The sequence below is a fragment of the Spermophilus citellus genome, assembly GCF_964194105.1.
Source record: "Spermophilus citellus genome assembly, chromosome: 4".
Taxonomy (NCBI): domain Eukaryota; kingdom Metazoa; phylum Chordata; class Mammalia; order Rodentia; family Sciuridae; genus Spermophilus; species Spermophilus citellus.
Window position 1 is genome coordinate 192,592,511 of NC_138185.1, and position 27,788 is coordinate 192,620,298.

General features: G+C 42.6%; 1 protein-coding gene across 7 annotated transcripts in view; it reads left to right on the top strand.

The window, feature by feature from the left end:
* Positions 1 to 27,670, top strand: part of ACIN1 (apoptotic chromatin condensation inducer 1) — a 36,635-nt gene extending 8,965 nt beyond the window's left edge. For 2 of the 7 annotated variants that reach the window (XM_081290507.1, XM_081290510.1), the window contains 15 exons: positions 2,871 to 2,959; positions 3,971 to 5,239; positions 6,195 to 6,410; positions 9,001 to 9,116; positions 17,043 to 17,184; positions 20,580 to 20,622; positions 22,419 to 22,552; positions 22,651 to 22,803; positions 23,568 to 23,709; positions 24,000 to 24,145; positions 24,608 to 24,715; positions 24,845 to 24,952; positions 25,187 to 25,511; positions 25,620 to 25,720; positions 26,723 to 27,670. In XM_081290507.1, the coding sequence (XP_081146633.1) occupies positions 2,871 to 2,959; positions 3,971 to 5,239; positions 6,195 to 6,410; positions 9,001 to 9,116; positions 17,043 to 17,184; positions 20,580 to 20,622; positions 22,419 to 22,552; positions 22,651 to 22,803; positions 23,568 to 23,709; positions 24,000 to 24,145; positions 24,608 to 24,715; positions 24,845 to 24,952; positions 25,187 to 25,511; positions 25,620 to 25,720; positions 26,723 to 27,049 (3,419 nt within the window). In that variant the 3' untranslated portion in view covers positions 27,050 to 27,670. Of the gene's footprint in view, positions 1 to 2,870; positions 2,960 to 3,970; positions 5,240 to 6,194; positions 6,411 to 9,000; positions 9,117 to 15,134; positions 15,286 to 15,365; positions 15,592 to 17,042; positions 17,185 to 20,579; positions 20,623 to 22,418; positions 22,553 to 22,650; positions 22,804 to 23,567; positions 23,710 to 23,999; positions 24,146 to 24,607; positions 24,716 to 24,844; positions 24,953 to 25,186; positions 25,512 to 25,619; positions 25,721 to 26,722 lie in introns of those variants that run through there. The other 5 variants (XM_081290506.1, XM_081290508.1, XM_081290509.1 and 2 more) reach the window with 5 other exon arrangements.
* The last annotated feature ends 118 nt before the right edge of the window (positions 27,671 to 27,788 follow it).

Sequence of the window (27,788 nt, forward strand, 5' to 3'; positions counted from 1 at the left end):
TCGCCTGGCATGCGTGCGGCCCGGGTTCGATCCTCAGCACCACATACAAACAAAGATGTTGTGTCTGCCAAGAACTGAAAAATAAATATTTAAAAAAAAAAAACATATAAGAAAGGCTGGGGATGTGGCTCAGTGGTTAAGAGCCCCTGGAGACCCTGTGTTCAGTCCCTGGTACCAAAATACATTTTGGATCTTTGTCATATTTCAGTAACCTCTTGTTTTGTATTGCAGGCAGTATCCCAAACAGGAAGTTTATAAAATCCTCCTTGACTTTCCTTTTGACTTCTTTTATTTCCACCACTTAGACATTTTCGGGGAGGGCCGGGGGATTGAACTTGGGGGCACTTGACCCCTGAGCCACATGCCCAGATGTGGCTTTTTATTTAGAGACAGGGTCTCATTGAGTTGCTTAGCACCTCGCTTATCTGAGGCTAGCTTTGAATTTGCAATCCTCCTGCCTCAGACTCCCAAGACTCTGGGATTACAGGCATCCGCACCATGCCTGGCTTCGTTTTATTTTTTTAAGGTGTTGAGGAGTTAGTATCCACTCTCCATAGTCAGAAGTTGTCTATATATCTCCTTCTATGTCATCCCTGAATGTATTTTTCTTAGTTATCTTTTTTCCAGAAGAAATGCAATCTGGGAAAATACAAAAATATTTTAAAATATATGTTCAGAATATGAAATTTTTCTCAGAACACTGATATTCTAAAAAATATTTTTAGTTGTAGATAGACACAATACTTTCATTTTATTTATTTTTCTGTGGTGCTGAAAATTGAACCCAGTGCCTCATACGTGCTAGGCAAGTGCTCTAACACTTAGCTACAACCCCAGCCCCAGAATACTGATTCATTTAACAAAGTTGTAGCCATGGGTTTTCTTAGCCAGCCCTTTTCTTAGAGTTTGTAGCATTTCTAAGTGGTTAGAGATTCATCACCTCTTATTTATGTTTCGTATTTGAAGGGTTCGTCTGGTTTTCACAAAACAATGATGACCAAAACTTTCTGCTTTGTTTCTACAAATCCTTTTGATGACCTAAGTGTTTCCAGAGGAGTAAAAATCCAGAATCAAATGTAGTTTTAATAGTATCAAAAATAATATCATAGGGGCTGAGGTTGTGGCTCAATGTTAGGGCGCTCACTTAGCACATGCCGGGTGCTGGGTTCATCCTCAGCACTACATAAAAATAAATAAATAAAATAAATGTATTGTGTCCAACTACAACTAAAAATATATATATTTAAAATATAGCTGGGTGTGGTGGTGCACACCTGTAATCCCAGCAACTTCAGAGGCTGAAGCAGAAGGATTGCAAGTTTGAAGTCAGCATGGGCAACTTGGCAAGGCCCTGTCAATTACAGTGAGGACTGAGTATTGTGTTGCACATCTGTAAACACAGCTACTTGGGAGACTGAAGCAGGAGCATTGCAAGCTGGAGGCTAGCCTCAGCAATTTAGTGAGGTCCTGTCACAAAATAAAAAATAAGAACTTGAGGTACAGTTCGGTGGTCAGAGTCTGAACCATCATTATAAGTATCATAATTATAAGTATCATAATCATTATAATTATCATAATTCTGCACATAAAGTCATAATCTGAGAGCCTGTTAATCAAGTGATTATGAAATAAAGTTTTACAAAATTGTCTTATAGTCATTTCATTAGTTTTTTTGTTGTTGTTGTTGTTTTTTTTTTTTGCTTTGGTCACTACAGTAGCAAAGCCTAGTTCATGTTAGAGTAATGGGATATAGAAATAAGAAGATCTGGAATTAGTTTTTACCATCTGCTTTATCTGCACTAGTTCAGATGCTATTAATTTAGAACATGGTTCTCTGGATCATTTAAACCTTTTGTGTTGTGCCAAAACTGAACTCAGTCTAGTCGATTAAATCTGAAGCACAGTTAGTTACCTTTGTGCTTTTTGTTTGTTATTTTTGCAATGCTGGAGTTCCAACCCAGGTCTTCACACATTCTAGACAAGTGCTTTACCACTGAGTTATTCTCTTTTCTCAACTAGCATCAAGGTCTTATCTCTTCCTTCTATCACTGAACTATACTCGTAGTCCTAATACTGGTAGGAAACTTCAAGTTCAACCCTATCCAAGACATGAAACTCACATTACTTAAGTGATTTACTTAAAGTTGTCTTCCTTCATAGAATATTAGTGAAACCTTCAGTTTTACATGGAATTATCATTCAGAATGACCTAGATTGGTGGTTTACAAACTTTATTTTAACAGCCACCCCCCCCAAAAAAAATCTTTCTCCTTGAGCTCCAACATATAATATATACTCAAAAGGACTCAGTTCTGAAGCCCTGTCCAGTTAAGCTCAAGTGATTTCTAGGAACAATGGGGCCCTGGAAACCATTCATCTAATTCCTTTTTTCTTGAATTTATCATTGTACAAATTGACTGGTTTATTTAATCATAATATTTTGATCAAAATTAGCAAATAGTAGCAGTAGGGTGTTTTGAAAAATGGGCCTAGAACAGAGTGAAGTCTTGAGCTTTGGTTCAGAATAACAAAACACTTTGTAGAAATAAGTGCTTTGTATATTCCTGCTAGACAATTTGAAGTCTCTAAAGTTATTTTAGTTTTATCTTATTTGTGGTACATAACTCATGTATTATGTATGTGATGTTGAAAATATTCTAGACATGCACACCAGGAATAATCAATACCCTGACTTTCAGGGCTATGTATAGTCTTTTTTGAACATGGAAGCCAAAGAAATTGATAAAAGATACATATTGATAAAAGATACATATCAAAACAGCTTGTATGCTACAGTTTGTTGGATTTTAGAAAGTCATGAATGAGTGTTCATGACATTAAATCTGACTTGATTTTCTTTCATTTGATAGGAAAAGGCTCCTCTGTTTCTGAAGAGAAAGGTGAATCTGATGATGAGAAACCAAGAAAAGGAGAAAGACGATCATCTAGGGTCAGACAGGTAATCAAATACTTCCTAAGCATTCAGTCACCTCTTTGAGCGGTGCTTTGAAATATCTCCCCCTCCTCCTTTTCCTCCTCAAACTGTTTTAGAGGTAGTATCTTTATAAATTTTTATATAGTCATCTTCTCACTTCTCTTTGTCACTTTTTTATGCTATTTTGGTTTTTTTGTATGTTTTTTTAGGTCTGATTTAGTCTTTAGAAATCAAAGCATATATATAGATATATGAAAGTTAGGTTGGTCTGCATTCTTTTTATATATATATATTGATTTTTTAGTTGTAGTTGGACACGATAGCTTTTTATTTTATTTATTTATTTTTAAGTGATGCTGAGGATTGAACCCAGGGCCTCACATGTGCTAAGCAAATGTTATACTACTGAGCCACAATCCCAGCCCTGGTCGTGTTTTTAAAGCACATTAATAGAAAAGATACAGCATAATTAATTTTTTGGTTAAAACTTTAAAACTGTTAGAATAATGTTAAGTGAGCAGAGTACAAAGGCATATGTGTATCATGATTAAGACCATGCAAAGAAAGGTCAGGAAAAAAGAATGAAAAGAAATATACTAAAATGATAAAAATAGGAGTTGGGGTGGTAGATCAATGGTAGAGTGCTTGCCTAGCAGTGTGAGGCACTAGGTTCAATTCTCAGCACCGCATATAAAAAAATAAAGGTTCACTGACAACTAAAAAATATTTTTTAAAATGATAAAAATAATTAGATTATGTGACAGTATTTTTGTTTTCCTCCCTGTTTCTAGATGTTTAAAAACTTGAAGCTAAAAAATGAACTACAAGCAGCTTCATTATTCCTTTTGGTTACTGTTATTTTGATTCCCATAAGGAACCCACATTAGTCATAGTTATCTACTGTCATACCTGATTCTGTTTTAACAAAATTGTATATCATTGAATTTCTTATTCTTGGGAGTATCAAATGGGATGCTTTTTCTCCATTGATTGTGAGCAAATATATTTGGAACTGTTTTATATCTTTTCTTTCAGGCAAGAGCAGCTAAATCCTCTGAGTGTAGTCAAGCTGCTGAGGGGGAAGAGAATCAAGAAGTACCTTCTAGAAATCTGAGGGTCAGAGCAGATCGAAATTTGAAAACAGAAGAGGAAGAAGAGGAGGAGGAGGAGGAGGAAGATGAGGAAGAGGAAGAGGAAGAAGAGGAAGGACAAAAATCTAGGGAGGCACCAATCCTGAAACAGTTTCAGGAAGAAGAGGGAGATGTGATGCCCAGAGCAAAACCAGAGGAGGTGATTGATGAGAGACCCAAAACCATAAGAGCTCAGGAACAGGAGGGGCTAGAGAGAGGAGGACAAGTTACAAGATCCCAGGAAGAAGCTAGAACTCGTCATCTCACCAAACAGCAACAAGAGAAAGAGATGCAATCAGTTTCCCCCCTTGAGGAGAAAGGAGAAGAAATAAAATTTTCACAAGGCTTGGAAGAAAAATCACAGTCCCCTTCCCCTCCTCTACTGACCGAAGATCTAGAGAAGGCCCCTCTTGTGCTACCACTGGAGCAAACTGCCAGTGAGGAGGAGACTCCCCCACCTTTACTTACCAAGGAAGCATCTTCTCCACCACCTCATACACAACTCCAGAGTGAGGAAGAAATAGAACCCATGGAAGGCCCAGCACCCCCTGTCCTCGTCCAGTTATCTCCTAATACAGATGCTGAGACCAGACAGCTTTTAATATCTCAGCATACTGTGCAGTTGGTAGGTGGCCTGTCGTCTTTGTCAAGTCCTGCAGACACCAAAGCAGAATCTCCAGCAGAGAAAGTGCCAGAAGAGAATGTTCTGCCTCTACTTCAGAAAAGCACATTGGCTGAATACTCAACCCACAAAGGTCTTGAAACTGAGCCAGAAAAATCTGCTCAGCCAGTCCCTTTAAAAATGGAGGAATTAACATCACCCAAAGGCATTACTGAGGAATCTCTGAAACAACCATCTTTGGAACAGAAGGAAGGCAGAAGGGCTTCACATAATCTTTTCCCAAGCCACAGATTGAAACAGTCAGCTGACTCATCCTCTAGCCGATCCTCCTCTTCTTCTTCCTCCAGTTCTAGATCTAGGTCTCGTTCTCCTGATAGCTCTGGCTCTCAGTCTCTCTCACCTCCGAGATCCAAGCAGAGAGATATATCCCAGGCACGAATTCACGCCAACCCTCATGGTAGACCCAAGACAGGCTCCAGGTCAACATCAGAATCTAGGTCACGTTCCCGATCTCGTTCCCGTTCCCATTCAGCATCAAGCAGCAGCAGAAAAGTGAGTATGAGAGATTCCTGTGTGTGTTGAAATTCTGTCTGTAAGCCAGTGTTTTTCATGCCCAGAAGAACCTGTCATAATTTCTAACAGGAATAGGAAAAGCTTCACTTAGTCCCCAGTTCACTGATCATTTACCCTCATCCCAGAGTGTAATTTTCAATTAATTGGCCCCTGACTGGAGTTGTTTTCCATTCTGGGTCCATTTGATTCCAAAGAAAGTTACTCTCATGCTGTACTGGACATAAATTTCTTGAGGGTATGGATATGCCTTAATGTGGGTATCCCAGTACTCAGCATCTAGTTGGAACCTAGTAAATTTGTTGATAAGTAGTAAGGGAGATCAGTAATTCAAGCAGGAATAATAAGTACAAAGACTTTTTTTTTCTCCCCAAGTTCTTGTAGTGGTCCATACTTAAAATAATTTAATGTTTTTATGTGGTGCTAAGATTTGATTGAACCCCAGCCCCCACAAAGACTTTTATTCAGCCATGAGAAGAAGGAAATTATGTCATTTTCAGAAAATGGTTGGAACTAGAGACCATAATTTTGAGCAAAATAAATGAGAGAGGAAAGTGTCAAGTGTTTTTTCTCATCTGTGGAAACTATAGAAGAAAAAATAGTGGGGGAGAAAAGAATGTGATGAAAGTAGAACAGAGACCATTAGGGTAGTGAAAGGGAAGCAGGAGGGAGGAATAGAGGGTAAGAAGTGAAATTGTTCAGCTTATGCTTACATATATGTTCACATGAATATGCCACAGTGAAACCGATTATTCTGTATGAATATGTACCCCCCCCCCCCAAAAAAAAAAATCTCAGGTATGAATTGGGTTAACACAAGTTGGAAAACTCAATGATTTACTGATTATTTACCATTCATCTACACACACACACACACACACACGATGTACCATATAAAGTAATTTTCTTTTCTATGCGTTTCATTTAATTTCTTCAGTCTCTGAGCCCTGGAGCCTCCAGGGACAGCAACACCAGCTACACTGAAACCAAAGATCCCTCTTCTGGTCAGGAGATTGCAGTTCCACCAATGCCACAGCTGCAGGTTCTTGAGCCAAAGGAGAGAACTTCCACCTCCTCATCCATCCAAGTGAGGCATCTGAGCCAGCCTGATCCAGCCGAAAAGCTCATGACCCAGAAGTTACAGCCTGAGCGGGTAGGCTATCGTGACCCTTCCCTAGAGGGAGATGGAGAATTAGGCATAGTTTTCCTTTTTGTCTTAACTGTAAAATTGAGAAGTCAGTCTGGACAAACCTCAGAAGAAATGTAGAGGGTAGGGGTAGGGGACACCTGTTAATCCTACTTAACTCATTTCTACTCCCTGGTTTATAAAAGTTCTCCATGAGGCTGAGAAGCAGTGTTCTCATCTCCAGGGCTCTCAGCATCAGTTCTTGCTCAGAACTTCTCCTTTATCTGCCCCAAAGGAAGACTTTTATCGGTTCTCCAAAAAAGAATTCTAAGGGTTGGGATATATCCCCAGTCAACTCAGTGGTAGAGTGTGTGCTTAGCATGGATAAAACTCAGTTCAATCCCCAACACTACCGCTCACCACCCCCACCAAAAAAAAAAAAAAAAAACCCTAATGAAATGATTGCTGACTTAGAAATAAGGTCTTAAAAAGTATTTATCTTGAGAGCTGGAGATAAAGTTCAGTTGGTAGAGTACTTGCCTAGCATGTACACGGTCCTGGGTTCAATCCCCAGTACCACCAAAAAAAAAAAAAAAGGTATCTCTCTTTAAGCTACATTATAGTCAACATTCTAAGATGAAATAATGCAGATATAGAGGACTTTGTGGTAGAGCTGGTACTGTATATATACTCGCCTGACTTTCTTGTCTTTTTTTTTTTTTTTTTACATTTCTACACAAAATTTATTGTTATAATATTATGCAATATAATTCTGTTAAATAGGCTTTGTTTACTTCAAAAATTTTATTTCCTACTCCCATACAAGATTCATCATGTTATTCTGTTAGAGATTAGAAAAAGAGTACTGGGCTGGGTGTGGTGATCCATGCCTATAATCCCAGCTACTCTGGAGGCTGAGACAGGGAGATTGCAAGTTCAAAGCAAACCTCAGCAACTTATGAGATCCTGTCTCAAAATAAAAAAATGAAAGGACTGGGGATGTGGTTCAGTGGTTAAACACCTCTTAATACCAAAAACCCTAGTACCAAACACTGTAGTACCAAAAAAGAAAAATAGCTTTGGAACAGATTTCATATTTCTTAAATGTCCACACTTTATTCTACCCTTCATCTTTTTTTAAAATATTTATTTAGTTGTAGATGAACACACAGTATCTTTATTTATTTTTAATGTGGTGCTGAGGATAGAACCCAGTGCCTCACACAAGAGGCAAGCACTTTACCGCTGAGCTACATCCCCAATTCCTACCCTTCATCTTTTTTTTTTTTTTTTAAGAGAGAATTTCAATATTTATTTTTTAGTTTTTGGCGGACACAACATCTTTGTTTGTATGTGGTGCTGAGGATTGAACCCGGGCCGCACACATGCCAGGCGAGCACGCTACCACTTGAGCCACATCCCCAGCCCTACCCTTCATCTTTTTACATAGAGCAAAGATTAGTTGTCTTGTCTAACTATAATGGTAGTTATTAATATGTAACATTACAAATGGTGTCATCCACTTACATACTCAGCCTGTGTTTCTTCTATATATTAATGTCTGATCGAGATAATTACTTATTCAGTGTCTGAGAAACTCAAGAATGCAGAACAGATTTAAACCATCAAAATGAAAAACAAGTTTTTGAGTGAAATATAATAATAAGCATGGATAAACATGAAACTGGATTGTACATTTTTCTCCATCAGATATTGACAACTTCCCTCCAGTTGTTTAATTAGCTTCTTAAATGGTGTAATTGAATGGTCCCCTTCCCATTCTTCTTTATAAAATTATGTGGTATTCTAGTGATTCACACATTCACAAAGTGACCACTCCAAGACTTTAGATAAGAGCTTCCTCAGTTATGTCAAAATCTATGAAGTTGGGGGCTGGGGTTGTGGCTCAGTGGTAGAGTGCTTGCTTAGCATGTGTGAGGCACTGGGTTTGATTCTTAGCACCACATATAAATAAATGAATAAAAGTCCATCAACAACTTAAAAAAAATGAAGTCATCATAAAAAGAAGTGTGAAGCTGAAGAGGCAGAGCCACCAGCTGCCACACAGCAAACCCTAGAAACTCAGACCTCTTATCTACCAGAATCAGAAAGGAGACAGCAACAAGGTGTGTTAAGTCCATTTTGTCAAAGGGAACCGGAGGAAGACTATTTGACAAACAGTCCCTTTGACAAAATGGACTTAACACACCTTGTTGCTGTCTCCCCAAGTTCTTGCAGTGGTCCATACTTATCAATGTCCTCTGACAAGTAATTACATAGGCCCTCATTTTACTGAGGCAAATCAGGGTGTCACACTCAGTGCAGTTCCAGTACTCTGATGCTGGAAGTCCTTCTGAAGGAAGGTAGGCCCAATTATTCTTTAGACTGGTAGCAATACAGGAATGGCAGAATCTAAAAGCACTTAATAATTATGCTCAACAGAGTTTCATTTAAGCAAAATTAGGTATATTCTGTGACATAGAAGAGTTGTGTTCAGAGTCCACTGGAGACGTGGCTCTTTTTCATCCTGCCCTGACTTTTTCCAGCTCCAGATCAAAGAAAAGGAACCAACTGAATTAAATCCTTTGTTATCTTTGTTTTTGCTATCTCCTGACAGGTGAGCCCAAAGAAGTGTGAAGCTGAAGAGGCAGAGCCACCAGCTGCCACACAGCCTCAAACCCCAGAAACTCAGACCTCTTATATACCAGAATCAGAAAGGATTCATCCCACTGTGTAAGTGATAAATCTTGACTGGGGTATAAAAAGGAACTAGGAATGTGGGACCAATCTTTGCTGCCTAGGATTCTTTGAGAAGCCCTAGTTTCCTTTTAAAACATGAAGGCAGGATGGGAGGGTAGCTACTTTAAGGAGCAAACAACTGAAGCTTCTATCTCCTCACTCAAGATGTATAAAGGAGTCAACTCAGGGAATCTTAATGCAGTCTTTAACTCATATTTATTAACTACACCTGTGGCCACGCAGTTAAACAAAGGATATTGAGGGTTTGTAAAGAAGCACAATCTTTCAGCACACAGTGCAGCAGTATATGAAGTTCCTATGAAGTTAGATATTGATTCCTGAGCCCCTAAGATTCTTCGATTGATCTTATAATTATATCAGGTTAAATTTGTAATTGAATAAATACATTATTCATTATTCTGAACTTGAAATTAGAAGTTATTGAAGCAACAAATAAAAAATTTTTAAAGAAGAAGTCATTGAAGCCAGGTGTGGTAGTTCATGCCTGGAATTACAGTGACTTGGGAAACTGAGGCAGGAGGATCACAAGTTCCAGGCCAGCCTCAGCAACTAAGCAAAGCCCTAAGCAATTTAGTGAGATACTTAGTGATACTTGGTGAGCCCCATCCCTGGCCCTTTTTTCAGTTTGAGACACTAATTTAAAGAAAGACACTAAAGTCTCAAACTGAAAAAGGGGCCAGGGATGGGTCTCAGAGGTAAAGCACTTCTGGGTTCTTCCCTCCCAGTACCAAAAAAAGAAAAGTCATTGAGTCAAAATTCATGGTTTCAACGGTTCATGGGAAATGGGGGGGAGAAAAAGCATTATAGAAATAGAATCGCTTAGCTTTTAGACATCAGGAATTTTGAACTGCTTTAGAGAATGTCTTATGCAGACTGTTAGCCTCAAGTTGTTCCATAATTGTTTTTATGTCATTTTAGTACTGTTACTATCAGTATTATTTTTCCGGAATTTTGAACTGCTTTAGAGAATGTCTTATGCAGACTATTAGCCTCAAGTTGTTCCATAATTGTTTTTATGTCATTTTAGTACTGTTACTATCAGTATTATTTTTCCTGTGTATAATAATATGATAATTTATACACTTAGGAGACCTTCAGATTGTCTTTTGACTCTGAATTTTGGAGGTTAGTGGGCAGGGGACATGATTTATTATCTCATATCCTTGTGATATTAATGATGGTTTCATATGCCATAACATAGATTCTGCCTTGCTACTGTCCGTTCTCATATTGTTGCTTCTTCTGCCATCTTGTGGCCATTACATTTTTTGGTTTGATTTTCCTTTTTGAGATGGGTATATTATCCTTTGGAAAAGGGTTTTTCTTCTAGGACCATAAAAGAAAACTCAGCGGATACTGGAAGATGTTTAGAGTTCCTCAGTTATATCATCAATGAGAAAATGGGGTGATATCTTTCCTTCCATATAACTCATACAGACATAACATCTGCTTTCCCTCTCCCTCCCCTATTCCATGAAGCTACAGCATGCCCTTTTTTCAAAATGTTGACAGTTTCAAAGTGGGTATTGACAACCTACTACTAATTTGCCCTGAGGAACTTCTTCCTATGCACCTCAAGAAACAGTAATTTTCTTAAAAGCTCCTTGCTAGCCTTAAAGTTCTGGGTTTGTAAGATCCTAGCAACAGAAAAGCATTTTATGTTGTTTGGAAGATTCTTTATTTCTCAACTTTCCAATTCAAGTCCAAGGCAAATGAAGCTTGGAGTCATATGAGTTTTCCTTCCCGGGTAAAGGTGGCTTTGACCTTCATTCTATGATATAATCTAGTCACATTGATTTTGACAAAGTATTAGGGAAATGACACCATCAGCAAATATTGAGATTGTCCATTGTTGCCTAGGCAAGCTTCATTTGAGCATCCTGTAGACTAGAGATGCAGTCTACATTTGGAATAGCTGAGACACATCCCTCTTACCTTCTTTCCTTCTGCTGCCTGCCAGGTAGTCTGTTCAACAGCCTAACAAAACAAAACAAAAAAAACATGCCCACAGGCCTAAACTCATAGGCTATTTTTAATATTAAATTTGGTGAATGAATGCTTGAGAAGTTTGCCTTCATTCTTCCTGACTCACAACATTTCTCCTAGTCTTTTTCACCTTCCACAGTGCTAGTGTTTAGTATGGGAGCCCTCTAGAGCCCTAGCCAACTTTAAAAGTAGGATCAATAGTACCAAATGGAAGAAACCATTTGTGGCTTAACCTTTGTTGTCTTCTCTCAACAAGAAGTGACAATGATTTTTAAAAAACAGCAGTAAAGTGTTAAAAAATAAATTAGACTTTATCTTCAGGACTTCTTACTATTTGGAAGAGATTGGCTAACTTATTTTCTGTACTTGGTTAAACCTGTTCACATTATGAGTGCCTGAGGAATTCTAGATTTATGAGGTCAGGTGTCTTCTTCATTACTTGGAGCAGGGATTTGTAAGCCCTCAATCCTATTTCAATCAATCCCTGTTCCAAAATCTAGTCTTCTCCCTCCTATGGCCTTAACAGAAGTTTCCTCATACAACAGAAATTATAGTACTCTTTTTTTTAACATTATAAAGCAGTAGGGGATCCCAGTGTCCAGGAAGGCTGATGCAGGAGGATCTCAAATTCAAGGCTACCCTGGGCAACTTAGTGAGACCCTGTCCTTTTTTTTTAATATTTATTTTTTAGTTATAGGTGGACATAATGTCTTTATTTTACTTTATGTGGTGCTGAGGATCAAACCCAGTGCCTCACACATGCTAAGTGAGTACTCTACCTCTGAGCCACAACCCTAGCCCAAGACCCTGTCTTAAAGAAAAGGTTGGGAATGTAGCTCAGTGGTAGAACATTTGACCTAGTATGCATGAGGCCTTGGGTTCAATCCCTAATACCACAAAACAAACAAACCAACAATAAGGGGCAAAAGGAAAAAGGATAATAAAAGTGTATAGGCAGCTATATCATTTAGTAGTAGTTAATTCAAACCTGAATTAATTAAACACAACCTTCTGACACAAACTTAGCAGGCATTAGCAACTTAAGGCTGTTGATACTAAGGGAGTGTTTCTGTAAACCAATATTACAATGTAATTGATATTTTCCAGGGGATCTACAATGCCTGTATCCCAAGTGATGCATAAATTAAAAAAAACATAATTTGTCATAAGTATTATGAGTTTGCTCATTGAGAACTTTGTATCTAAGGACATACCTTCCAAAATCATACTGTCCTTAGTTAACTTGGAACTAGTAAGTTCCTGAGGGTATTAAGTCCCAGTATTTGTTACTAAATTTCCATATTAGTTCATAAACTTCTCGTGAATTTTCTGTAATAGCTAAAATTCAAACACATATGCCTATAGGAATTTATTTTTTTCCATTAATTCTTTTGAATCTCATTTACATAGAACTACAAAATGTTTTTAACTTCCAAGTGGTTCCATCCTTTTCTTCTGGGCTCTAATGCTGTCTGTTTAATTATGGATAGCTTATCCCCATCTCTCACCCCCTTTCCCCATACTATTTCACAGATTTTTAAAAAGATTTTGGGAATATTTGTGCAAGAACTTAAATAGTGGAGGGAAGAAAGGGAGGTGCCTTTTGTTTAAAAAGGATGGGACAGTTTCAAGGATTCTTTATTATCTTCTGAAAACAAGGTCTCAGAAATTCTTGGATCCCACAAAATCAACCAAAGGGAAATAGAAGAAATAGATCTCCTGTGTCTTAAGAAGGCCAAGGAGAAAATTGTAAAATTCATATTCTAAAAAAAAAAATGAGATAAAATTCTCAATAACAAAAAGTTCTTCCTCCAAGTAAGCTACTTCTGGACAGGCAGTTTAGCAGCTGAATGTATTTTAGAATGACAAGGAATGTTTAGGATGTTGAAGGTAACATTTTCTGATGGGTAATAGTCTTTTTTTTTTTTTTTTAAAGAAATTTTTAGGTCAGCAAGCATTTGATAAGTATCTACTTGGTGCCCACTGTGGCACACTAATTGAGAAATATTTAAAGAGCATTTCTTTGTGGGCTAGGAGCCAAGGGATGGAGTCCCTCCCCTTGAGAGTCTGAATGGTGGGAGTAAGGGGCAAGCAAACTAGTCTTCCTTGTGGAGAGTAATAAGGGCATTGCTGAAAATCTTTCATGCTAATCACTGAATAATTTGGCTTCAGAGAAAGAGGAGACTAATCTGAGTCAAAAAGAACTTCAGAAGGGGCATCAAATGAGATAATAGCGAACATGTGTTGTAGTGCACCTCTGCACTTTGGGGTGTTGTCCAGGCCAGACTGGAGCTAACATTTATTACACTGTTCCATGAAACAGGTATTGTTAACCACACTGTACAGATTAAGAAACATACACAGGATCAGAAACTGTCTACTATCACAGTTTGAAAGAAGATGGTGCCAGGTCCTAGCCAGTCTAATCCAGATTTCTCTCTCTTATATTTTGAGCAGACAAGGACCATATGTGAATGGGAATACTTTTTGCTTATTTGTTTTTCCCACTACTAAGGATTAAATCCTGGGGTACTCTGCCACTAAGCCTGACCTTGAACTTGGTATTCTCCACCCTCAGCCTCAGGAGTAAACTGGGATAACATGCATGCAGCACTGAACCTGTCTGAAAGGGAACTTCTAAAGTTATAAACATGACTGAGGCCTAGACCAAAAGGGCCTGGGGGATAGGGGGAGGTGTGCTGGGGATGTAGCATGAACAAGGCTGTGGATTCTATCCCTGGCACCAAAAAAGAAAAAAAATCCTTAACTTAAAACATGTAGTTTAGGACTTTAAGCAGCAGTAAGAAATTTTACCCCTGGCTAAAACCTCTGGTGTTAAAAATGCCCAGTGGTAGGGGACTTGCCTAGCATACACAAGACCTTGGGTTCATTCTACAGCACCGCAAAAACAGACAAAACCTGAGCTTTTTGATTAAGTTCACAGAATCTTGTCCTGGTATTAAACCTCTGCTGCCCTTAAAATACGAAAAAAGCACCTTTGCAATCAACAAATAAGCATTTTGAGTATCTGCTGAGTGCTTTTTCAGTCTTTATGGTCTGTTTTACACTTTAACATGTGCTCTGGTGAAAATGCCCACAATTAATATTTTTTGTTTTGTTTCTGATCACTTTCTACGCAGCTGATATTCCCTTCCCCTGTCCCAAGTAGCAGCTTTCTCACTTCCAGTGTCTAGTCCACTCCAAAAAGTAGCCTTTAAGCTTCAGGTATGCAAGGTCCAATTGCCCCGGTTATCCTTTTCCTAACTGGCTCCAGGGAATCCTGGGGCAGAGTGACCTTATTAAAGACTCTGTGAAACAAAGTTGTCTGTCATCTCTTCAGAGACACCCACCCTCCCTTCTACTGGTATTTTGAAAAGGAACTCTCTCTCCCTCCTTATCCTGGGAAACAGACTGGATGGAATAGTAACACGTGGTCATTGCCTGGGTGAGCTGCCAGTGATTGGATAGTGACTATAGTATTGGATAGTGACAATTCTATTCCCACCTCCCCACCTTAAGCATATGACTAGTCTTCCATGCTTGCTTCCTGGGTTGAGGGTAGTGGGCCCATAAAAATATTGCTCATGTCCCTCCATTTGTAGAAGGAATGGAGGCTTTGGTTTTCTTTAATCATTTTTTAACTATGCCGTTATCTATCTTCCTTAATCGTTTTTTTCACTCCCAACTCTGCTGGTTTCCCTTTCTTCTATTCTCTGGAGTCTTCCAATCAAGGAGCTGTAACTTTATGTCCTCTCCACCCAGCCCCCTCCCTTGCCCCTGGGAAGACTAGGAAAGCACACCTCCCCCTATCCCCCAGGCCCTTTGGGTCTAGGCCTCAGTAGCTGTTGTAATCTGAGAAAAGAAGGAAAAAGGCCAGGCCTCTTGAGCCAGCATTTGGCTCCCTGTGGCCTGCCAGAGGATAAGAACCTTGCTCACTCAGCTCCCTCCCTCTTTTCTTTCCCCTCCCCTGCTGCAGCAGGGCCCTCCCCCATCCGCACACACGGGCTGCTGGGTAAGTGGCAAGATGGCTCCCCTGCATGTCTCCGGCTGATCGCTGCCGCTCCGCCAATACAATAGAGCCAGCCACTACCAGCAGCCTGGCCCTCTTCCTCCTCCTCCTCCAGAGAGACCAATCCAGCCGAACTCGGGGTTTGCCGTGAGGACTTAACGCTTATCTCTTAAAAGCCAGATCTATTTTAGCCTCCCCACACCACCACCACCACCACCACCTCCCCTTCCATTTACCATTTTTTGGATCCCCAGTTGCTGCATCTTGATTTTCTCTCTCTGGATCGGGTGGCTGGGGAGGAGGTGGTGGGATCTTGGAACAAGGAAGGTGGTTTTTTGGTTGTTTTTTTTTAGGATTTTTTGTTTGGTTTTTGTTATTTCTTCCATTCCAGAAAGGGATAAACAGCACTTCCAGGGGGAGAAAAAAAATCATGTTATCAGAAAGCAAAGAAGGGTGAGAGCTTCACATTTCCATGTATCCCTTTTCCCCACCTCTCTAGCTCACCTCATCTTTCTTCTCTTCCTCATGGATTTCGTTCCATCTTTCATTTTGGTTTATTTTCAGTCATTCTGCTTTCCCCCTTTGTCCTTCCTGCCCGAATTGTGATTGGCCCCACTTGCCCTCACTGTGTGGGAAATAGGCCTTTTTTTTTTTTAATATATATATAAGCCTTTTCTAGATTCAAGTAGTTGGATCGCGTGTTTCTGTGGGGGCCTCTTAGCTGGGGGCACAGGCCCAACTTCCCCTCCCCCTAACCTGTGCATCCTTCTCTGACTCCCGTTGGGAAGCTATACTGACCTCTGAGTGTCAAGCAGTCTGTTGGGAATGCTGAATTTTCTGGTGGTGGTTATCGGCCTGGGGACGCTTGGGCTCCTGATCATATAAATTGGATTTTTTTTTTTTTTTTGGCCTGATATTTGGGTACTAGAAGGAGTAAAATTAAAGATAGAAGTTAGAAATGAAGACAAAAAACAAAGATGGAAAGATAATTTATCTGAACTGAAGCTCTGGGATTCTTTGCCTAAAGTGGGTGCCAACTTGTGTGATTAAAAGTGGGAGAGTGGGTTCAGTGTTTGGTAGGGGGAGCTACATGCTGTGGGGGAGGTGTGTCCTTACTGGGAGGCCTGCTCTCTTTATCTCTAGGAAGTTGGAATGAGGGAATGGGGACAAACTGGGTAAAAGTCAAATGAATATAAGAAAGGTTCCTACACCTCTGAGCAGGTAAAAGTGGCCTGATTCTTTGAGCTTTTGTACTCTTCAGCAGTTTTAGTTTTTCCTTTTAAATGAGAAAAGATCCTTGTTGAAGCTCAAACCTTAACTAGCCCTACATTCCCCCTGCAATCCCCACCCCTACCATTTTCACTGTTCTGGTGCCTCCAGATCCAGTGGGTCAGCAGGCCTTTACTTATTAAGCAATTGATTAAACACAAGGATAGGATCATTTGCCACAGCCATGGCCATTCTTTCTTGTGTTTTTAAGGAATCAGGTCCCCATACTTTCTCATACAAGGTAAAGGTGCCTGTAGTCGGGGGGATATGGAGGCCACGGGGTTGTGGGCAAATCACAGTCACTTTAGAGGGACCATTTTCAGCCAGGAGAGTCTTTCTTTCATGTAAGAGTACTCTGGGTGAGTTATTATCTAAGAATAGGTGGCGTCCTAGCTCCACAGCAATAACCCATGTAGGCAGTGGGTGGTGCTGTAGCTATAATCCATGCTTTTCCCCCCAAGTTTCCCACTTTTCCTATGGTGGCAAGGTCTCTAGTCTGATCTGAAAAGTGGCCATCCCAGTTCTACCCAAGTGATGAGGCATGGGGGTTTCATTATCCAAAATCTGACATCTTGCTCTCTCTTCCCCTTGGTTCTTTCCTGCTCTCCCCTCCAAACCTCCCCCCATCCTGTCAGTGAGGAGAAGGAGGAAGTGACAATGGACACAAGTGAAAACAGACCTGAAAATGAGGTTCCAGAGCCTCCAATGCCTATTGCAGACCAAATCAGTAACGATGACCGCCCAGAAGTCAGCGCTGAAGATGAGGAGAAGAAAGAGGTAAATATCCAAGCCACCTGTTGGGGTGGGTGGGCTGAAGTGATCCTAGGGGAAAGAGTAGACCATTCTGGTGAACCCTCTTACAAAATGGGATAATTTAAAGAGGGGATGAGGCAGGTCCTTGGATCAAGACAGGGCCAAGGGAGAATTCGCTGGTTTAGCAAGGGAGACCCTTGTGATGGGGACAGGGTTTATTCATGCTTTCCCTGTGGGGGAAGTAGTATAGTCCAGACTCCTGGAAGTTTGTAGCTAATTGGAAGTCTGTTAATGAATCTTAGTTTCTAAGACCCAGGCTCAGCTTTTCCTGCTATTTTCCCAAGCTGCTCTAGATAACTCCTTGAGCTTTCCCTCCTTTTTAAAAGCCTGATGGAGGTCAACGCCATCTAGTGGGCTTTGGAGGTTCTCACCAGATGAGCCATGCTGAGGAATTTTTGTTCCTCATCTGCCCCCCAGTGGTTTCATTACAGATATGTAGCTCCTTAGAAGGTAGCACTTGGACTGATCCAGAAGGCCCTTTCTCTATATCTATAACCCCCTGGCCTCCCTTTTTGGCATATATACTCTCTGGTGTCCTGCACCCAATTCAGGGGGCTCCCCCCATCAGAGCCAGCGAAATCTTCTTGGCTCTTACAATAATATAATTAGCTGGGTTTGGGAGTGGGATAACGGGTGGGAGGGACTGTTGTGTGTGTAGCCTTTCTCTGGTGTGTGTTGCGGGGGCGGGGGCCGGTGAAAGTGATTTGATGTGCAGAATATTATTTATTACAAGGTCCTTCTTCCCCGTAAAACTTTGTCCAAGTACCTCATGTACGGTAATCCGCCCGTAAAATATAACCCTGCCCAACTGGCCAATCGCTGATGCCGCCTCTTCCTCTGGACCCACCCGCTGCTACTGAGCTGCCCAATCAGAGCCAAGTCTGCTATCCAGGTGTCTTGGCCAGAGGGGGGCATGTATGTGGGCTCCTGTGATGGGCCCCCTTTTGCCTCCCTGTCTTGCTTACATCAGGGGGCCAAGAAGAGCACTGTTTCTGGAGAGACTTGTATTGAGAAAAAGCATTTGGAAAGGGGTGGACTTGCATCATCTCCCTACTTGGGACACCCCAAGAAGAGCTTGTGCCAGTGCTGGGGCGCCTGCCCACATGCCCTTGCCCTATCAAGGATTGTGGGTTGCCTTGTTTGCTACAGACTGTTGGGATCCCCATCTAGGGCACCAAGACAACCTAAAGAGTCAATGTTTGTGATCACAGTGCCATGCTGTAAAACACTGAGTGGGGCCCTCGCTTAAGCTGTGACGACTAGGAACCCTGCAGAGAAGTCTAGGGTTTGTGCCCCAGGGATTTAATGCTGATGACAGCCCAGCCCATGTATCACCACTTGCTCATCAGATGGACTTTCCTTTGGTCCCTGTTGTCCATGGTGAAGGGCAGCATGTTGATTGCTCCAACTTCTCCTCCATCCCTGGAGGCAGGGGCTCATTCATCTACCTGACTGCAACCACTGTCTCAGCTGGAGTCCCTGAGGAGATGCTGCCCACAACTCAGAAGAAAAGTATTCTGACCTTGCTGCTGAATGTGCACCAGGTCCTGGGGATATTCACCTACTACCCCAGGCTACCTTCATCAGAGGCTCCATGATCCCACTCGATGAGAGGACCCCTTCCCCAGTTACAGGCAGAGGAGAAAGGGACTCTGGAGTCATCACCTGGATTCCAAGTATTGGGTGGTGGTATTGCTGCCGCTTGCCACTGGTGGACATAGGGTCCTGCTTGCTCTCATGATAAAAGGCAAGGACCATTCCTGCTACTCACAGGCCATCTCATCAGGGACTGCAAGATGATGCCCCTACTGGGCCAGGACTGATGTCTCTGCCCCTTTCCCCCCTCTACCCCTCGCTGAGCCTGGCCACCGCCAGTGAACTGTCTTGACATCATGGAAACTGGGCAGCGTCCCCCCACACGTTTCCCTCCCGCCCCCCCTGCGCCCCTGGGAGGACTCTGGCAGTGCCGTGCTGACTACCACGCCGTGCGCCCACCTTTTTTGCCAACCCAACCCCCCACCAATTGCACAGCGCCTAGCAGGGAGGGCTCATTCTGATTGGACCGGCGGTTGACTAGATACAGTACACAGTGAGGTGCGATTGGCTGAACTGAAGATCCCAGGTGTGAGATGGTACCTGGAACATTTGTCATATTCCTAGTTTATTTTCTTCTTTATTTTCTTCTTCTTTTCCTTTTTTTTTTTAATCTTTTTTATTTTGATTTTTTTCTTTATCCTTATTTTTCTGATTTCTTTGTTGGATTTATTTATTTGGTTCATGTTTTTCCTGTTTTAATTAAGACCTTTTTTTTTTCCTCACTAACTTACCCATCGAGAACGGCCCAGCTAAGGGTCAGGCTGGCCCTTAACAGAGACCAAGGAGACTTGGTTAGACGACACAAACGGGGCCGGGGGTGGTTAGGGAAAAGGGATTTCATCAATGGGTTCTGCCCTACCCTTTAGAAGGGTGGTAGGGTAGTCTTAGTTTTTCCAGAAATAAGCACCTAAAATCTCTGTTGCCCTTCCCCATCCCCCTTAGTTCTGTCCATAGTCTTTCTTCCATTCAGTGTTTTAGGGGAGAAACATATCCAAACTGTCTTCTGGTCCTTGGCAGAGCCCCTAAGGCTTGAGCCCTGATTGGAGAGAAAACAGTAAGGCTCTGCGAGGCTGAAGACAGTGGTTGGAAAGAATGATAATGTATCTGGGGACAGCCTGTCCTTCACACAAACTTCCCTTTACTAGAGGCACCTTTCATGTCTAGTGAGTCTGATGTGGCCCCTTTCCTGTGGTGGGGGCCTAGATAGTCCTGACAGCCTGCCCTCTAGCATTCCAAAGCCTGACATTATTAGTGGATGTCAGGCTGGGGGTTGAGAAAAGGAGGACTGCCCTGCTGAAGTTGCCATCCCAAAGTTGATTTTCCTTGTTTCCTTGGGTTAGCAAGGAAGTTCCTGGGAGAGTAGATGACCCAGTTCTGGGCACAGTTTGTTGGGCTTGGTGTCCTCAACTTGTAGAGATAGTGGAAGAGGGCATGCCCAACATCTATAAAGGTATGAGAAGCTGCTGATTCCTCTTCCAGCTTATTTCTGGTAAAGCTAATACATAGGTTTGGTATGGAATAGATGTCTTCTCCCTGCTGATGTTCGGTTTTTATTTTTTTTCTCTAACTTGCATTGATTCTGCTTCGTTTTTGCCGTTTGCCGCTTCTGTTTTGGTCTCTGTCCCTGTCTCTGTGTCTCTATCTTTCTCTGTCTCTTTCTGTGTGTCTTTGGAGCCTATGCTAAGACTGCCCCATTTAACCTCCTTCCCCCTCTCTGTGGGGTGTCTCTCTTTCTCTTTCTCCCCCTTATCTTCTCTATACAGAGCTCGCTGCCCAAATCATTCAAGAGGAAGATCTCCGTTGTCTGTAAGTCTAGCCCTGAATCCCTGATAAAGGCCAGGAATACCATCACATCAGTGTTCATAGAGAAATGGAGTCCCATTCTCTCTCAGTGAAATTCTTAGTCATCCCTTCTCTGCCCCTTCACCTAGCAAATCTGTACCTGACATATTTTGGGTTCCATTTTGAAATTTAAAATTTTAGATAGTCCTTGTCATGTTTCTCCAGTTATATTTTAATGAGATGCACTGTGTTTCAGATCATTTCCCACCTAGCTTTAGAGGCCTTTTTGTTTTTGTAATGAGGTCTGCCATATTTCCCAGTGTGTCCTCAAATTCACAATCAGGACTCCTGTCTCAGCCTTCCAAGTAGCTGGAATTATAGGCACCTGTCCTTATGCCCAGCTCTTAATAGTTTTCCAATGTGGAACTCTATAGATTACAAAAGTATAATAAGTTGGGTGTGATGGAGCACCCCTCTAATACCAGCTGCTCAAGAGGCTGAGGCAGAAGGATAGCAAGTTTGAGGCCAGTATGAATAATTTAGCAAAACCCTATCTTTAAAAAGGCAGAGAATGTAGCCCTGTAGTAGAGTACTTCTGGGTTCAATCCTCCCTAAACCCCCTCCTCAAAAAAAGGTATAATAGTTGTTTGTTTATAATTTAGATATCAAACTGTAGTGTGAGAATTACAGTATGAGATCACATTTTAATTTTAAATTCTGCTTAGATTTTTAACATGACATGGTCATTTGGTCCCTCTCTGCCACCACCACCGTTTTAGGGACTGAACCCAGGGGAACCTTACCACTACCACCAAGCTACATTCCCAACCTGTTTTGTTTTTTATTTTGAGACAGGGTCTTGCTAGGTTGCTAAGGCTAGTCTCAATCATGCAATCCTCTTGACTCAGCCTCTTGAGTCACTGGGATTACAGGTATGCACCACCATGCCCAACATCTCTTTGTTTTTTATGCATTCCTATACCTAGGCTGTCTTCTCTGCCACGTCAGATGTTTTTGCTTACCATTTAAAAGCTCAAACTGCACCAAGGCAGGAGGTCAAGGAAGGAGGATTAGAGTTCAAGGCAGCCTCAACAATTTAGCAAGATCCTATCTCAAAAGATGAAAGGGACTGGGGATGTAGCTCACCGCAGGTTCAATACCCAGTCCAAAAATAAAATAAAAAACAGCTGGGACTGGGACTGGGGTTGTGGCTCAGGAGCAGAGTGCTCACCTAGCACGTAGGAGGCCCTGGGTTCGATCCTTAGCACCAAATAAAAATAAACAAGTAAAATAAAGATATTGTATCCAACTAAAAGCTAAATTTAAAAAAAAAGAAAACAGCTGGCAGTGTAGCTCAGTGGTAGAGTTCCTGGGTTCAGTCCCCATTACAAAAAAAAGAGAGAGAAACTCTATCATTTGATGAAAAATAAATAAAGCTTAAACTGCTAAGGCAGGAGGATCACAAGTTTGTGGTCAGCCTGGGCAACTTAGACACTGCCCTAAAATAAAAAGGATTGGTGATGTTGGTCAGTGGTAGAGCACCTGTGGGTTTAGTCCCTAATGCCAAAATAACAACTGCTCAACAAACTAGTTAGTTATCTCTCCCTTTTTGCTTTTATAGATTATAGTTTTTGTCTGTCAGAAAGGGACAGACCTTTTATTGGTCACTCTGAAGCCGTGGTTTCCCCATCCCCTTAATATGGTTTCTTAAGTTAACCTTTTACTAAAACTCCAGTCGAAGGCAACCTGTGGGTATTATGGTGTGAACCAGCAGAGGGCCTGAGACCATCTAACTGTTGGGTCCTATTTCTTGGGGACAGCAGCTACCAAGGGGGTACCAGCTGGAAACAGTGACACAGAGGGTGGCCAGCCTGGTCGGAAACGTCGTTGGGGAGCCAGCACAGCCACCACACAGAAGAAGCCCTCCATCAGTATCACCACTGAATCACTCAAGGTGAGGTGGGAAGAGCCAGGGAAAGGGAGGACAAGACATGTTAAGGTGGGAGTAGACATGGGCCCAGTGTAACGGGGAGGGGGGTATCTGTGTCCCAGAGCCTCATCCCCGACATCAAACCCCTGGCGGGGCAGGAGGCTGTTGTGGATCTTCATGCTGATGACTCCCGCATCTCTGAGGATGAGACAGAGCGTAATGGTGACGATGGGACCCATGACAAGGGGCTGAAAATATGCCGGACAGTCACTCAGGTAAGGCTTCTACACTCTAGCATCAAGGGAAGGGTAGTAGGCACAGAACAGGCAGGTGAGGAGCTAAGGTAAAACTTGGAAAAGAACTCTAAAGTATTGGGTTAATTGGTCAGAGTATCAAATCCAGTCCGCTGCCTTCTGTGAATAATTTTTATTGAACACAACCTCACCAGAGTTAAGAAGTTGCAAGATACCATGTGGCTTGCAAAGCCTAAATGTTTTATTATCTTGCCTTAACCACAAATAATTGCCTACCTCTATATTAGTTTTTCTTTTAGAGACAGGGTCTTGCTAAGTTGCTGAGGCTGGCTTTGAGCTCATGATCCTCCTCCCAAGCCTCTGGGATTATAGGCATGTGCCACCATGCCTGACCTGTGTTAGTTTTTCTTAAGACAAAGTTGATGTAGTAACAATCTCAGGATCTGGTGGGAGTTAACTAAATAATAAAGTCTCCCCTTAGCTGGGCTTGGTTGCTCAGACCTGTAATCCCAGCTACTGAGGAGGCTGAGGTAGGAGAATCTCAAGTTCAAGGCCAGCCTTGTCAACTTATCAAGACCCTATAGGGCTAGGGATGTAACTCAGTGGTAGAGGGCTCCTGGGTTCAATCCTCAGTGCTGCAAAAAAGAGAAAATAAAACTCTCCCCTTAGCAGAAGGAACCTTCTAGGTTGGCTCTACTACTGTCTCACCAGAGCACTAGAGGCTGAAAAGAATGTACTAGTATGGTTTTGATAGACACACCCTCTGTTATCTTGTACCTTTATAGGTAGTACCTGCAGAAGGCCAGGAAAATGGGCAGAGAGAAGAAGAGGAAGAAGAAAAGGAGCCTGAAGCAGAACCCCCTGTACCTCCCCAAGTGTCAGTAGAGGTAGCCTTGCCACCTCCTGTGGAACATGAAGTAAAGAAAGGTGAATGAAATACAATGCAGTTCACTGATTCCCAAAGCACTTCATTTGGACCTCTGTAGGCATTTGATGTTTTCTACCTTTTAGTTCTTTTTTTTTTTTTTTTTCCCATATTTGTCCATCTCCTTCTAGATATTAAAGCTACTTGAGCTTGGCGAGAATCTGTTTAATATTTGAATCTTAGCCTAGCATTGTTCCTTGTACATTATGGATGCTCAGCACATGTAGATTGAAGAGTGGCTGCTTGAGTCAATATTTAGAGGTAAAAGCTATTCTTGTGCTCTCTTTGATAGTGACTTTAGGAGACACTTTAACTCGTCGGTCCATTAGCCAGCAGAAGTCTGGAGTTTCCATTACAATTGATGACCCAGTTCGAACTGCCCAGGTGCCCTCCCCACCCCGGGGCAAAATCAGTAACATCGTCCATATCTCCAATTTGGTAAGTCATTGGGATTGAACATGGGGATTGAACCTTTGAGCTACAATCCCCAATCTTGTCTCTTTATTTATTTTTTTGGAGACAAGTTGCTAATGCTAGCCTTGAACTTCCAAACTTCCAGTCTTCCTCCCTCAGCCTCCCAAGTTAGGATTATAAATGTGTACTACCATACCTGGCCCACATTCCAGACTTTTAGTTGTTAAAGAGTTTGAGCTTTGGGCTCGTGCATCTGAGGTTGAACACCAAGATTTGCCAGTTACTCATTTCCTGACCTTGAATAAATACTTTTAATCATTTTCTAAGACTGGATATATGAGTGTTCTTGCCCTCTCCAGGACCCTGAAAATCCTTTTTTTTTTTTTTTGCAGTAGTGATGATTGAACCGAGGATCTCATCATTTTGGGGCAAGTGCTTTACCACTGAGCTTTATTCCCAGCCCTGAAAATCTATTTTCATTGGCAGGTTCGTCCCTTCACTTTAGGCCAACTGAAGGAATTGTTGGGACGTACAGGAACCTTGGTGGAAGAGGCCTTCTGGATTGACAAGATCAAATCTCATTGCTTTGTAACGGTGAGGGGAAGAAAATTATTCTATAGGTTGTGGTGTATATTTCCTTTTGTGACCAGTGTGGCTTAAGGGCATTGTGGCAAGTGAGAAGATTGAAGTTATACCATGACACTCTGCCTTCTGCCTCTATAGTACTCAACAGTAGAGGAAGCCGTTGCCACCCGCACAGCTCTGCATGGGGTCAAATGGCCCCAGTCCAATCCCAAATTCCTTTGTGCTGACTACGCTGAACAAGATGAGGTAAGAAACTTAAGGAGAGGAAGAAGGGGAGACAGGGGAAACCATTTTCTGCTACATTCCAGCTGAGATACTGACCAAATCTGTAGTCACTGAGATTATTCATCCCTCTTCTCCCTGCCTACTTAGTTCCCTTAGTTGAACTAGAGCTCCTCAAAGTGCCTGTACTCCTGGGTCTCTTTAATGGGAGTGATAGTGTCTCCAAACTGACTGTACTTGTTCCTCCTCTGCCCACAGCTGGACTACCACCGGGGCCTCTTGGTGGACCGTCCCTCTGAAACTAAGACTGAGGAACAGGGGGTACCCCGGCCTCTTCACCCTCCGCCTCCACCCCCAGTCCAGCCACCACAGCACCCACGGGCAGAACAGCGGGAGCAAGAACGGGCAGTGAGGGAACAGTGGGCAGAACGGGAACGAGAAATGGAGCGACGAGAACGAACTCGATCAGAGCGGGAATGGGATCGTGATAAAGTTCGAGAAGGTCCCCGTTCCCGATCACGTTCCCGTGATCGCCGCCGCAAGGAACGTGCAAAGTCTAAAGAGAAGAAAAGTGAGAAGAAAGGTATTTAGTTGTGGGGGCATATGTGTCCCCTAGATGGTGGGACAGAGACCCAAAGGGGAGATGGGTCAGGGTCATGTGCATCATGTGATTCATATTCTTACACCTCAGAGAAAGCCCAGGAGGAGCCACCTGCCAAGCTGCTAGACGATCTTTTTCGGAAGACTAAGGCAGCTCCCTGCATCTATTGGCTCCCACTTACTGACAGCCAGGTGAGTACTCTGCTTCATGCTCAAAGTTGCAAGACTTGAGGTCAGTGGGAGAGGATATTCACATGGCTGAAAGTGAATAGGCCCAGATATTGGCTTAGGATAATAAGGGAAGACAGTGACTCAGGAGGCTGAGGCAGGAGGATTGCAAGTTCAAAGCCAGCCTCATCAACTTAGCAAGACCCTTTCTCAAAAAATAAAAAGGACTAGAGATGTGGCTCAGTAGTAAAGCACCCCTGGGCTTATTCCCCAAAGCAAACAAAAAAAGGAAACAATTGGATGAGTATGCCAAAGAAGAAACAAACCTGAAGGCTGGAGATGCAGCACAGTGGTAGAGTGCTTGCTTAGACTGTTTGAAGTCCTGGGTTCCATCTCCAGCACTGCCAGATAAATAAATAAACCAAACCTGAGTGAAGATGATCCTGTTCCTAACAGGAACTGAGGTTTGTAGGCATCTGAGAAGCTGGTTTATATTTGTTTGCAGAACTGGGGCTTGAACCCAGGATTATTGTACTACTGAGCTATATTCCCAACCCTTTTTATTTTGAGACAGGGCTTCACCAAGTTGCCAGAACTGGCCTTGAACTGTAGCTGGGATTACAGGCCTGGCTAAGAAATCTGTTTTATAAAGTCATCCATTTCTTTGTAGGGTTTTTTGTTGTTGTTTTTTGTGAGGGGGGTGATTATTGCTCTTTAATAGTGATGGGCCTTTTGAGAATTTCAGGCTTAAAACTCAAGAGAACGAGATTTGTTTGCACCTAGGGTGATGGAAGCTAGGGAAATAACAGGTTGGGCATGGATATCACCAATGCTTATCAGCATATAGAAGTTGAAAAAGAGGCTCCTGAGAAAGACGGGTCCAATTGTGAAGTCCCTTCCCCCCCTTCCTGCTTAGCAAATCTTACAGTGACCTTGAGCTAAGAGTGAGGGATCCACGCAAGATGGACAGAGTAGGACCAAGGCAAGCAGGGCTGCAATGCCTCCTCTCTACCCTTCTGGCTACAGATTGTTCAGAAGGAGGCAGAGCGGGCTGAACGGGCCAAGGAACGGGAAAAGCGGCGAAAGGAACAAGAAGAAGAAGAACAGAAGGAGCGTGAGAAGGAAGCTGAGCGGGAACGGAACCGACAGCTGGAGAGGGAGAAACGTCGAGAGCATAGCCGGGAGAGGGACAGGGAGAGAGACAGGGACAGGGAGAGGGACAGGGGGGACCGAGATCGCGATAGAGAAAGGGACCGGGAACGAGGCAGGGAGAGGGATCGCAGAGACACCAAGCGCCACAGCAGAAGCCGAAGTCGGAGCACACCTGTTCGTGACAGGGGTGGGCGTCGCTAGCTGGAAAAACACTAGAGAGCTGCAGGTACCAGCCACTCTGCCCCAGGGGGTTGAAGGCCACAGAGGGATAGGTACAATCACCACCACCCTGTAACCAAGGGTTTTTCACACCATTTGCCCAGTGCTGAAGTATAACTGCCACCTGTCCCCACATAACCAAATGGAGCAGTGGCCATCTTTCCCCCTCATACACTCTCCTTAACCTATCTGTTGGGGCTTAGCCCTCCCTTCCCTCTCATTTTTCCATTAAGTCTGTGAGAGGGAAGAGCCAGGTTATGGAGGGAGGTGGTTGGCCAGAGGTGGGAAACAACCAAGTCCCCCCAAACCTCTTTGATTTTTCCCTCTGTCCTACTCACCACCTTCCTTGGGTACTCACAGCCTCCTCTTGGGAACAGCCGGGGCCAGGACTGGGTCATCTATGAGCTGAATCAGCATCTCTTCCTGAGTCCCCGGGCCCCTGCAGTTCCCAGTCTCTTCTGTCCTGCAGCCTTTGCCTCTTGCCCACTGGTTCCACTTTATATCCACCTTTTCCTTTCGTTCAATTTTTATTTTTATTTTTTTTTATTATTAAATGATGTGGTCTATGGGAAAAAAATAAAAATCTGACTTAGTTTTAACAAGTATGTGTGTGGCTTTTGTTGAAAAGGGTTTGGGTGAGAAGCCAAATTGAAGAGAATGGCTGTTGCATGGAGCAGTCACGACTGAGACTCCATGCACTCCAGCCAACTCCTGTTTCATG